This window comes from Lytechinus variegatus, chromosome 2 (assembly GCF_018143015.1).
Source record: "Lytechinus variegatus isolate NC3 chromosome 2, Lvar_3.0, whole genome shotgun sequence".
NCBI lineage: Eukaryota > Metazoa > Echinodermata > Echinoidea > Temnopleuroida > Toxopneustidae > Lytechinus > Lytechinus variegatus.
The window spans coordinates 37187864-37199769 of record NC_054741.1 but is presented as its reverse complement, the minus strand read 5'-3'; the positions used below and the strand labels follow the sequence as shown (position 1 = coordinate 37199769).

The window sequence follows — 11906 nt, the reverse complement described above, 5'->3', positions numbered from 1 at the left end:
CTGAAAGGCAGCTCGAGCTAAAGCCGGGGTAATAATAATAACAATGCACCTCGGAATAGAATATTTCTAGATAGATGGCGCTATATAAATGCCTATTATTATTATGATTATTATTAATTCAAATGAGTCTGTTGGACTTACCCATACACTTTAAGCTGTTCACCATCCAAATCTAATTAATAAATACATAATGGGTGAAATAACTTTTTCAAATGTGCCAGCACTGTTGTTACGTAGTAATAAGAACTATGCAGAAACACATGATGATGCGATGATGCAGCATTAGAGATTGAGAGTAGTGACTGATACCAAACTCATAAATCCTCAACCTCATTACACTGTATACATTTAGCTTATCCCTTGGGTATCAAATAAATGCTTATAAATTTTCAGGTCTGCCTAAGTCAACCTAGAAGTGCAATAGGGTACCAAAGTGTGACGTCATCAATTTTCATTTTTTGTATTTAAATACCATTTTTGATACCATATTTCGGTTGAGCACGACAACCCAAATTTGGTGGAAATCGGTCCTTGGGGGTCTCAGGTATGACCTCATGAATAAAGTGAGTGAACATAATTAGCCCCATTGAAGTCAGTGTATTATTGGCCTGGTTCTAAATGTTAGGAACCGGGCCAATAATACACTGACTTCAATGGGCTAATTATGTATTCATGAGGTCATATCTCAGGCCCCCATCGACTGATTCCTACCAAATTTGATTCATGGAGGTATTTCATCATGCTCTTTCAAAATATGGTACCATCACTTCGGTACAACTAGTATATAACTGGCAAAGTGGAAGTAATTCTTCAGATCAGAGTATGCAACAACAAAAAATGATATAGTTTTCTTTTAAGTCTATAAAAGTTGAATTTCACCTCAATCTAACAATTTCCATAGCCCCAAAAATGACTTGGGCAGATTTACATTTAGTTAGTTTCCATACAGTATACAGATCTTAATAAAAAGTACATTGAAGTGACTGCATGGTATAGTACACATACAAATTAACAAAATGTAATGAAAGTAGGTCATCATAATATTGATTGAAACAAAATTACATTCAAGTTAACCTTTACACGGTAGGGTATTATGTACACATAGATACATAATAATACAACTCACAATAAAGCTTTCATACATATACGCTGCTATTATCAATGCAGTTGCAGGCACAATGAAAACATACAAAGTAGTAAATGCCAAATTGCAGGTAATATTTGAAAGAATGGAAATTATTATTTTTTAATGACATTTCCCTGATTTCAGTAAAGGTCAAAGTTCAAATTCTGCAAGTAAAATGACGACATTCCCACTGTTCACTATCCTGTGATCAAATTCCAAAACATTGCACCAATTTCAGAAATGAAAGCCTTAGAAACATACAAACATATAATGCCAGTATAAGTTTACATCTAGGTAATTCATGAAAGAGGGAAAATGCTTGTATCATTTCCATGATCAAAGGTTAAAGTTCTAATTTCACAAGTAATTCACTACCTTACATGTCCATGACTGTATTCCCACATACACTGCACTAATAGAAATCCTGAAAGGAGAACCTCTTTACATTAACATCCATGTACATAGATGAAATGTAATTGTTCTGCCAGTGTAGTTAGGCAAAAATGTAGTACGCCGCAAATTTGCATAAAGCATATAACAGCTGCATTTTCATTTTACAAGTACCAAGAAAACTGGGTTTCATTCACAATTTCTTTTACATGAAAGACTAAAAAGTAAAAATTGGTCCCATCGTTAATGTATTCTGATTTCTTGTCTTGACATTATTCCATCAAGACAATTAAATAGAAAAAAGGTGTGCCATTCTGGCAGTTGTCATTTCCATTTGCAATGAGCATAATATAAACCTAAACATTGTCACCTGGTGTTACAAGCAATGTAAGGCCTGTTGAAAAAAGATTTGACAATATTTCAATACAGAAAAGGCATACCTGACAAATAATTCTACTAAGAATGGAGTGTAATTTAATGATGCTAATAAGATGGGTCATGGGTGAAAAACATGGATTTAGGCATATGTTGGCTAGAGGAAAACACAATTATTTAACACAATGTAGATACCACAGTCACATTTCAATATACACAATCCTTTGAAGTTGGAATCAAAGAATTCTTTGGGAATATGCTGGAAGATTGAGTTTATGTCCACTAACTCCAGGTAGCAACTCTGCAGCCATGGCCCCTGCTGTCTCTCTGTCCATCACACCACGGTGCAATGGATCCCCTAGCTTGGGTCCTGCTTCATTCACATACCCTGCCCCAAGTTTGATTGGCTTGGACTTTCCTTGCTTCCCCTTGTGCTTGTTCTTTTGGTCTTGATCTCTGAGAAGTTTGCTTACCGCAGCAAGCTCTTGTGCAAGGGGGAACTCTTTGACGGGCGGGGGCATGGGCATTGCTTTACCGTTCACTTCTGCAAGCATCGTCCTATCTCCTCTGCTTCCCATGTGAGGCGCAGAAGAACGTTCTAGGAGGACTTTGTAGGATGGAGTGTGGTCTGGCTCGGATTTAGCACTAGACGGTTTGCTTGGTGGTATCCTTTCTCCACGATCATGCAATAGAACCTCATTGTCATCATGGATCTGTCTCTGATAAGGTGTCACTTTTTTGAGAGGGTTAAGCGTTAAGTCAAGAATGTTATGTGGAGTTACATGAACAGAATGTGTCGGAAACTTTTCGTAGCTGTTGGTTGGAAATTTCTCATAGCTGCTTGTCGCTCCGCTTCCAACATTCAAACCATGGGTGAGTTTCAGCCGCGGACTTTCTCTTTGGTTCGTAATATGATCAATTTGCCCATGGTTTACTTTTTCTACTTTCCTAATTGGCAAGATCGGAGTTGGTTGACGGTCTATCTTTGAACGCAAACTATCATCTAAGCCCTTACCTTCCACACCTTTCAGTGTGACCCTCGCATCCTCCTCATCCTCTGGACACGAGTCATCCGTCATAACATACAAACCTTCTCCAAGTCCACGCAGCTTTCCACCAACTTTCTTCTCTAAAGAATGCTTCTCTCTCCTATCTCTTGAGGTGGATGTTTTATTAGCAACATACTGCCCAAGCTTGGCATGCTCCTTGATCCCTTGTGAGGTCTCCTTCTTGGCATGATTCAACGTCTTCTCCAAATACTCCCGTAATTTCAAAATATGATCCGAGAAACCGTCATCCTCCACTGATCTCTCAAGGGTAACTCCACTGTAATACTTGAGGGTTGTGTGATGCAATCCTTTGGGATCATACACATACCTGTACGTCCTTGGCTCTACGCAACGCTTCCAGGAGTCATCCACAGGTGGCTGCTGGTGACGTCTCCCTCGATTCCTTTTCCCGCCACCATGATCCTCTGCTTCCCGCTTCTTCGAGGTTACAGGAGCATCTCCCCAGGCATACTTCACATAAGGCACTGTGTCGTCCCATCCCCGCACCGCTAGGTTCCAATCATTACAAATTATCTGATCAATATAATCCCATCCTTCGTCTGGTTCTTCACTGACAGCCAGAAGATTATCTATCCATATTCTCTCCTCTTCCTGAGGAACAACATCCTTTATCTTGGCTGCATCTGTGATTTGTGGGTATCTTAGATGGGCAGCATTTATTCCTCTTGGTTCCATTGCAGCAACTGTCAAACCCGTAGCTCAGGCTTATACTGGCTAGTCCCATATCTCTGCTATGGACCTGTAAATAATAAAACAGCAATTTTTGATAGTTTTAAAAAAAGTAACATTTACTCTAGATACTATATTATAAGCCTGAGTGTTCTCTTTTTTTCTTTAGCAGAACATTCAACCAACATTAATCATAAAAGTAGCATTCTTATATTTTACAAATAGGTGAAAGAAATATAAAAGACAATACTTCATGCACGAGACAAGACCTACATCTACTTGTTCATCATGTTCAGTTTTATAAGGGCAATATCACTATCAGGGTGCTACATAAGCACTTGCCCGATTGCCCGGGGCAATTAAAAGTTAAAGTCGGGCAAGTATTTTGAAGAAAAGACCAAAACTACTTGCCCAGTTGCCCGAATTGGGCAAGCAAAATTCTCACAGTAGAATTACCGAAATTAGGGTCCATATAATACATCGACCCTAAATTTGGTCATGGCGGGCAAGATAAAATCACTTTGGAAAAAGAAATGCAAGAACAAGGTACATGAGTTCATGTCAAAAGAGAGAAAAAGTGTCAATGGTTCATGACACCACAATATTTTCTTTTGAGGAGGTAAAATTTTGTTTCCAAGGATTTTTGGGGAAAGCGAAAAAGATTTTCAGGCAAGTATATTCTAACTATTTAAAAATTTACTTGCCTGACAGGGCAAGTGCTTCTAAAAATTTATGAAGCACCCTGACTATCTATACTCCATTCACTAATGGTACTTGCAGTGGCACTACATATAATCAATAATTAAAAAAGCAAATGAAATTATTCCGCACCTTGATAGAAACAGAGTTTGAGATGAAATACGCAATACTATCGATTTTGAGACTGATACTAAAGAATAAGCAAAAAAAATCATTATTTATGTTTTAAATTTTATTACTTGTTAAATAATAATTTTTATCTATAACGTGTTCTTCAAAACAGCATTTTGTAACATAGCTTATCAAAGGTAGATGTATCATAATGAAGCGGTTCAATGGTCAAGCCTATTGTATTTGTGGTGTTTACGAATGGATCAAGGGATCCACACGAGATCGGTCTGGTGAGAAACCTCTCATTTTTCATATTTTTTTATACTCAAATAATTGTAACCCCTTCATACGCACTAGCTAGGCGTATGAAGGGTCATAGAAAAATAAAATCAAGAGAAACAAACCGATTTCACCCTCTAAATATGGATTTCCTAGAAAAATCTATCCAGGTGTAACTCTTGCTTAATAGGCATGTATGGCAAGGGTTTCAAGGCTCAGTGATGAAAAAGTAAATGTAAAAAAAATATTTTAAAATATCATCACAGAGTCCTCAAGGCTAAAGTATACGTTAGTAAATGATATTTACTCTCACTCTCTACCCTAGCCAGGAGTTAGTTTACTAATACTAACCTCGCAATACGTGTGAGTAGCCAGGAGTAGGAGGAGCCCCCCGGCTAGTCAGAATACCGATTAAGAAAGTGAAGGGTATTTCATCTTTCAATTTCATCTCCTGATCTCACTGATTTTTAACGGAGATAAAAATTTATCTTCTAAGATAAAAATTAAAATGGATTTCAGAATACCAGCCCATGATATTTATCTAAATGACAAGTCACAAGGTCAATAATGAGCAGTCCATGTCCTAGACAGCTGGCAGCCGTCTGTTCCGAGTAGTTTTTTAACATTTTTTTAAAAATTTCTCCTCGTACACAGACGGCTCGCTATCGTGCAGCCACCGTTAGGGGACTTGCAATGCAAAATCCCCCGTCGGGGCTCTTCATTTTTTTTTAATGAATAAAGATTTTGAAAAGTAACGTGACTGAAATGCAAATACCTCTTGGCATTAATTTTTTTTATGAATTCTTGTTCAAAAATATTAACAACGAGAGTGTAGAAATGTCAGAAATTAAGTTTTATCCCATGTACATGATTTAGGGCTAGGTCTTTTAGAAGGAAAGTAGAAATCTCGGGGGTGAAACTGAAAGTTTCAGGTTTTGACATCCTTTATGTAGGTGAATGAGAAGGAAGACCTGGCTTCATTGAGAGTAAGCCGACGTTAGTAAATGATTTTTACTCTCTAGAAGCCTCCTGGCTAGGCTGTCGCGTAAATTCACTTCCCCGTTTTATCCGATCTTAAACATATGGCCATTTGTCATTGAGTCCCCTGTACAGGGGCCCATTGCAGAAAGAGTTGCAATCAGTCGCAACTCTAATAATCATGCGCAACTTGATTTTCAACCAACCAATCAACAGCGCGCATTTGGGACTTGCAATTGATTTTTTTACTTGCGTTTAAACGCAACTCTTTCTGCAATGGGCCCCAGAGCTACCATTACCAAGTCTCACGCATTGTGCGTGAGACTCACGCATTCAGGGTCCGTCTCACGATCTCACGCATGGCGCCTGTTTTTCTCACGCATCGGGACCCGACAGAAAAAAAAGAGAAAAAGTAGCATTATTCGACAGATTATACGACTGGCCGACCGCCTTCGCGTCCAGCCCGGCACGCGAGACGAATCAAAAGTGCATAGCGCACAGCTAGTACGTGATACGATGAATAGCGTGCGTGCATCGCATGGTTTTATCTCAACGCGCGCATGCACCTTTTCGCAACGTACGATACGAGTGTAAGTACTGGCCGCGCGCGCACAGAGACATTGAGTCATGAAAATCTCACGCATTACATTTTTTTGAACTTGGCATCTCTGGCAATGGGCCCCAGATCGCGCTAGAACTCGGTCTCTGTATTTGGTGAGTGAAGCCAACGGAGTTCAGCTGAACAACCAACATAACAGAGACCGGAGCTTTTGGGGCCAAATCGTGGTTTTGGGAAACACTCGTCGATTTGTATTCGCGCACTTGTGTACAAAGTAACAGGGTTGTAGATGTGTGGAATAGTCTTCCTGACAGTGTTATTTCAGCCCCTTCAGTCAACTCCTTCAAAATTCGTCTAGATAGGCACTGGTCAAGGAATTATGATTTGCTCTATAAGCCAGTGTAGGCAGTATTGTCTTTGTCTTTCCACGGTTTCTAGCATACATGTACACACTTCTGTCAGTCCTTTCTCGTCTTAAGCACCGGTATATATATTTTGTTTTAATACAATGGATACTGTACTACCACCAGAGGAGATACTCCGATCGATGAACAGGCACTCAACTCAAGCCTACAGCATCGAGGACTTAAAGTAAAGTAAGTAAAGTAAAGTGAATGGAGGTGGAAATAGTAATATAGGGAACCATGCGTGTACGTGTGACTGAATAAAGCGCTGCTGTATGAAGTGAACGGTGGTTCCCAATATCACGATAATGCCGCTTTTGGCCTATCCATGTCCATGATGAGCCGGAGCGAGCTCCTTCTGACCTTCATTGACATTGTTGTCCTTGACAATCAAGCAATTGCAATCTAACCCCGAGCGGCGACGAAGGTCCGAGCTCCAAGCCGAGTGTCTCGGCCCGGCAAGAGAGCGGTTTCTGATGGCGGCACCGGTCGCCAAGTTACGCCCGCGGCTGGTGATTAAGCACCATTTTCGATCATGTTTTCTCATTAAATAGATACCATAATCCACAATATGACCCTTGTTCACTTACTTCCTAGTTGCCTTCATCTTTATTCGATGGATCCGATCCCATTCGTGGGTTCAATGAATAATAAATGATTTCCATCCAATTAATATATCGGACGGCTCATTTGCTGAATTACAATTCAACAGCACGAAAACAAGCAAATAGTAGATTGCTGCCCTCACTCGATCAAGATTATATAAACAATTGGTTGGGGGGGGGGGGGCGCGTTTCTGTTTTACACCCTGGCGAAGGCATTTTCCGGAAAAGTAGCCAAAAAGCGACTAGTGAAGAGTCTACACACGTCGCTGGTTGCATGCAGCGTGCGACACAGGCGAGTCCACCACCGCATGCAATTTGCACAGTTACTGATCAGAGAACAGAGTTCCTCGGCACTTTATGTGGCAGTCAGGAGTGAAATCCGAACATGCTTTTGCAGTCGCGTTGTTTATGATAGTTTTTTTTTTTCTAAAAATAAATTATTAACTAAATGAATAGAATGACAGACAAAATCAAAATAAACAGATACTTATAATGGAAAGACAAATTGAAGTTTGACGGATTGATACACTTAGAAGCTGCCGAAAGATAGATATAGAAGACTGATAAATAGATAGAGACAAGAAAGACAGATAGATAGATAGAAATAGAGAGAGAGAGACAGAGAGGGAGAGAGAGGTGGACAGATAGAAAGAGGGAGAGATGGATTGATAGATAGATAAATAGAGAGAGGGGGAGAGACAGAGAGGTCGATATATAGAGGGAGAGGGGGGAGAGGGAGAGAGAGAGATGTTATAGATAGAAATATGGACGGACAAAGAGAGAGAGAAAAAAGACAGACAGATGCTAGAGAGAGAGAGACAGATAGATAGATGTTAGATAGATAGATGTTAGATAGATAGAAAGATAAAGAATGAGAGAGACAGAGAAGATAGACAAATTAACAGATAGATACACAGATAGATATATATATATAGATAGAGAGAAATAGAGAAAGACAGACAGATGGATAGATAGATGGATAGAGAGATAGATAGAAAATTTAAGAGATAGATGTTAAATAGATTTAAAAGTGAGAGAGACAGAGAAGATTATTAACAAATTAACAGATAGATACTGAACTTATAAAAATAGATAGATAAATAGATAGAGAGAAACAGAGAAAGACAGACAGATGGATAGATAGATAGGGAGAGATAGAGAAAATTTGAGAGATAGATAGATGTTAAATAGATAAAGAATGAGACAGGGAAGATTATAAACAAATTAACAGATAGATAGATACTGTATACAAAAATAGATAGAAGATAGATAGATGGATGGGGAGAGAACTTGAGAGATGGAGATATGTTATAGATATATGGACGGAAAAAGAGAAATAGATAAAAAGACAGACAGATGGATAGATAGAGGGAGGGAGAGAGATAGAGAATTTGAGAGATAAATAGATGTTAGATAGATAAAGAATGAGAGAAACAGAGAAGATAGACAAATTAACCGATACTGTAGTTTCATAGATAAATAGATAGAAGAAAGACAGACAGATGGATAGAGAGAGAGCTGGAGAATTTGAGAGATAGATAGATGTCAGATAGATCAAGAATGAGAGAGAAAAGCGACAAATTAACAGATAGATACTGTAGTTACATAGGTAGGTAGAGAGAGAGAAATAGAGAAAGACAGACAGATGGGTGGATAGATAGAGAGAGATAGAGAATTTGAGATAGATAGACGTTAGATAAAGAATGAGAGAGACAGAGAAGATTATTAAATAGATAGATACTGCAGTTACATAGATAGATAGAGATAGAATTTGAGAGATAGATATATAGACAGATAGAGAGAAAGACAGACATCAGCAAATCGGCAAGGCAAATGATCAAGGCAAACATTCGTATTGAACCTGGAAAGTATAAGCTCAGCTGCTTTGCAAGTACGGTTCTACCATGTCTACGGATAACTTCGGTGCGGACTTTGTATCGCGCGCCCAGCTGATAATGTAAACAAACGTAGACGTAGACTCTTCACTAGTCGCTTTTTGGCTACTTTTCCGGAAAATGCCTTCGCCAGGGTGTAAAACGGAAACGCGCGGGCGGGGGCACTGATCTACCTGGATGGGAACAATAACGCTGATTGGCCTATTCCGTGTTGAAGCACCGGAAGTTGGTACCTCCGCGCCGCACGCCGAGTTCCCCCAAAAAAGCCAAAATTGGAGTAGAGTCTAGTACACGGCAATAGTGTCAATTCTTAATTATACTTACCAAATCAACTCTTATAACAGCACTTTTCAATGTGAATTTATGCCTGATACAAAGTTTAAGATGTCGTCCTGTGCCACGTATAATTGCACTTATTGTGACGACCGTAGAAACAGAGAAAACGGGATTACTTTTTACAGATAAGACAAGCTGGTGAACTGCATAGTTGTAGACTTTATGTAGTCCCATGTGCTCAAATACATGTGCGGTAATTCTAAATTACCAGAGCAAGTTTCCAAAACTTTAAAACTCCGGGGGGGGGGGGGGGTTATCGATTGTTGTGATTTCTCTGGAAGCGTGATGAATCAAACCATGATTCAAATAAATATTCAGTTTATTAATATTCACAAATGTCACCAAGTTTTATGAGTTTATCAATCATGTTTGGACAGAAGAATATCACGACTGAGACACGAAAATACTGACCGTGTATAGCATATATTGTGTGAAAATCTGCCGTTTCGGAGGAGTTAAAAAAAAATATTTTTTGCAAAGCATATATCCTGACTGAAATAGACTGATTTTTGGAACAAGGACTGGATCTACAATTTATTCTGAAAATTATTTATCTTTTATTTGTGAAAGCACAATAAAATTTACAAGCTATATAGGTACATGTACGGTATAGGTGACCCCCGGTATAGGACTAGGACTTTAGGGGGCTTATATAACTTGTGGCATGTAAATTTGTGATATTTCTCTGTCAACAATAGATCAAATTATTTTTTCCGAGAACTCTTTTTTTTTTTAAGTACGTAAAAAAGACATTAAGCTACAGAGACGGATTTACAGACTTCAGAAATTTCACAGAACTTATTTTGAGATGCCGAATGTCTTCAAAGAAAAAATGTCTCGGTGGAGCAAAAAAAAGGGGGGTTATCAACCAGAAATTTAGGGGGTGACGCAATAAAAATAATCTGACAAGCAAAAAAGGTTATCAACCCAAAATTTAGGAAGGGATGCAAAACAAAAGAAATAATCTGACAAGCATGAATAGGGTTATCAACCAGAATTTCAGGTCGGACCACAACGATTTTAGGGGAGTCTACCTGAATTTAGGGGGATGCAGAAAAAAAATTGACAAGCAAAAAGAACAAAATAAAAGTTGTCAACATAAATTTTGGGGGTCTGTCCCCAGGCTAAAATTTAGGGGTACAGGACCCCCCCCCCCCCGCTTCCGCTGCCTACAGTGTATATGAACAAACTGGGTAGAGGATAATTGAAGAGTGTTGATCGATTTTCATTTCATTTATTTCACCTTCATGTGTAAAAACAATAAAACATATATTTACAAATCAAAATGTACAATTAAATTAGGCATTGATACATAAGGTGTGGACCCCTTAAGAAGCGATGTGACAGAAGGAAAGAGAGAGAGAGAAGGTCAAGTCCACCTCAAAAAAAATGTTGATTTGAATCAATAGAAAAAAAAATCAGACAAGCACAATGCTGAAAATTTCATTAAAATCGGATGTAAAATAAAAAGTTATGACATTTCAAAGTTTCGCTTATTGAAAAAAATAGTGATATGAACGAGCCAGTTACATCCAAATGAGAGAGTCAATGATTTTACTCACTGTTTTTGTGTTTTATAGTTTGAATTATACAATATTTCAATTTGTACGAATTTGACGTTTAGGACCTCCTTGCCGGAAGCACAAAATGTTAAAATAATGGAATAGCAACCGAGATGTGCATACAACTGTTTTGTGAAATGAAGCGAAACTTTAAAATGCCATAACTTTCATATTACATCCAATTTTGATGAAATTTTCAGGGTTATGCTTGTTGAATTTTTTTCTTTTTATTCAAATCAAGTTTTTGTTGGGTGGACTTGTTCTTTAAAGGGCGAGTCCACCTCATGAAAATGATTATTTGAATAGAGAGAAAAACACACAATAATGCTCAAAATTTAATCAAAATCAGAAATAAAATATAAAAGTTATATTTTAAAGTTTCACTTAAGCGATGAATTTTTCGGTGTTACACTTCAGGTTTGATTTTTTTTTGGGGGGGTGGGGTAGACTTAAATTAAGGGGGGTGGGGTCAAGCCCAGTGTTATAAGCCTTCATAACCTAGAAAGTCCTCGCCATATCGATCCTAAGATGGTTTAATATTTGGAAAACCTCCAAAATACCTATAGACAAGTCATTCATCCATTCTTCCGTAGGTGAGAAAAACACCATCCCTTCAAAATTATGTTTCCGAATTGTATACTGGGAAAGTACCATGGTTTCAAGATAATTGCGAATTCTGGCACCTTAAATATATGAAGTTTTTTATAAAAGCAATGATTGCTTCAGTGTGCAGACAGCTAGCGTATCGCTCACAATGCACATGCTAATGGAGCGATCGCGTTCCTTTTGGGGGAACTGGTATGGCGGACAATAGAACTCGCGGGCTTCAAACAAAGGACCCTCCCCGC

General features: G+C 38.5%; 1 protein-coding gene across 1 annotated transcript; it reads right to left on the bottom strand.

Annotated features, from left to right (window-relative positions):
* Positions 1–638: 638 nt before the first annotated feature.
* LOC121408010 lies at positions 639–7384 on the bottom strand. The gene is made up of 2 exons (XM_041599309.1): positions 7251–7384; positions 639–3700 (listed from the first exon to the last, which is right to left on the bottom strand). The coding sequence occupies exon 2, from the start codon at positions 3634–3636 to the stop codon at positions 2128–2130; it is 1509 nt and encodes a 502-aa protein (XP_041455243.1). The 5' UTR covers positions 3637–3700; positions 7251–7384; the 3' UTR covers positions 639–2127.
* Positions 7385–11906: the final 4522 nt, after the last annotated feature.

Excerpts from the sequence above, each read along its gene's own strand:
- LOC121408010 (XM_041599309.1), bottom strand. The coding sequence starts at position 3,636 with ATGGAACCAAGAGGAATAAATGCTGCCCATCTAAGATACCCACAAATC.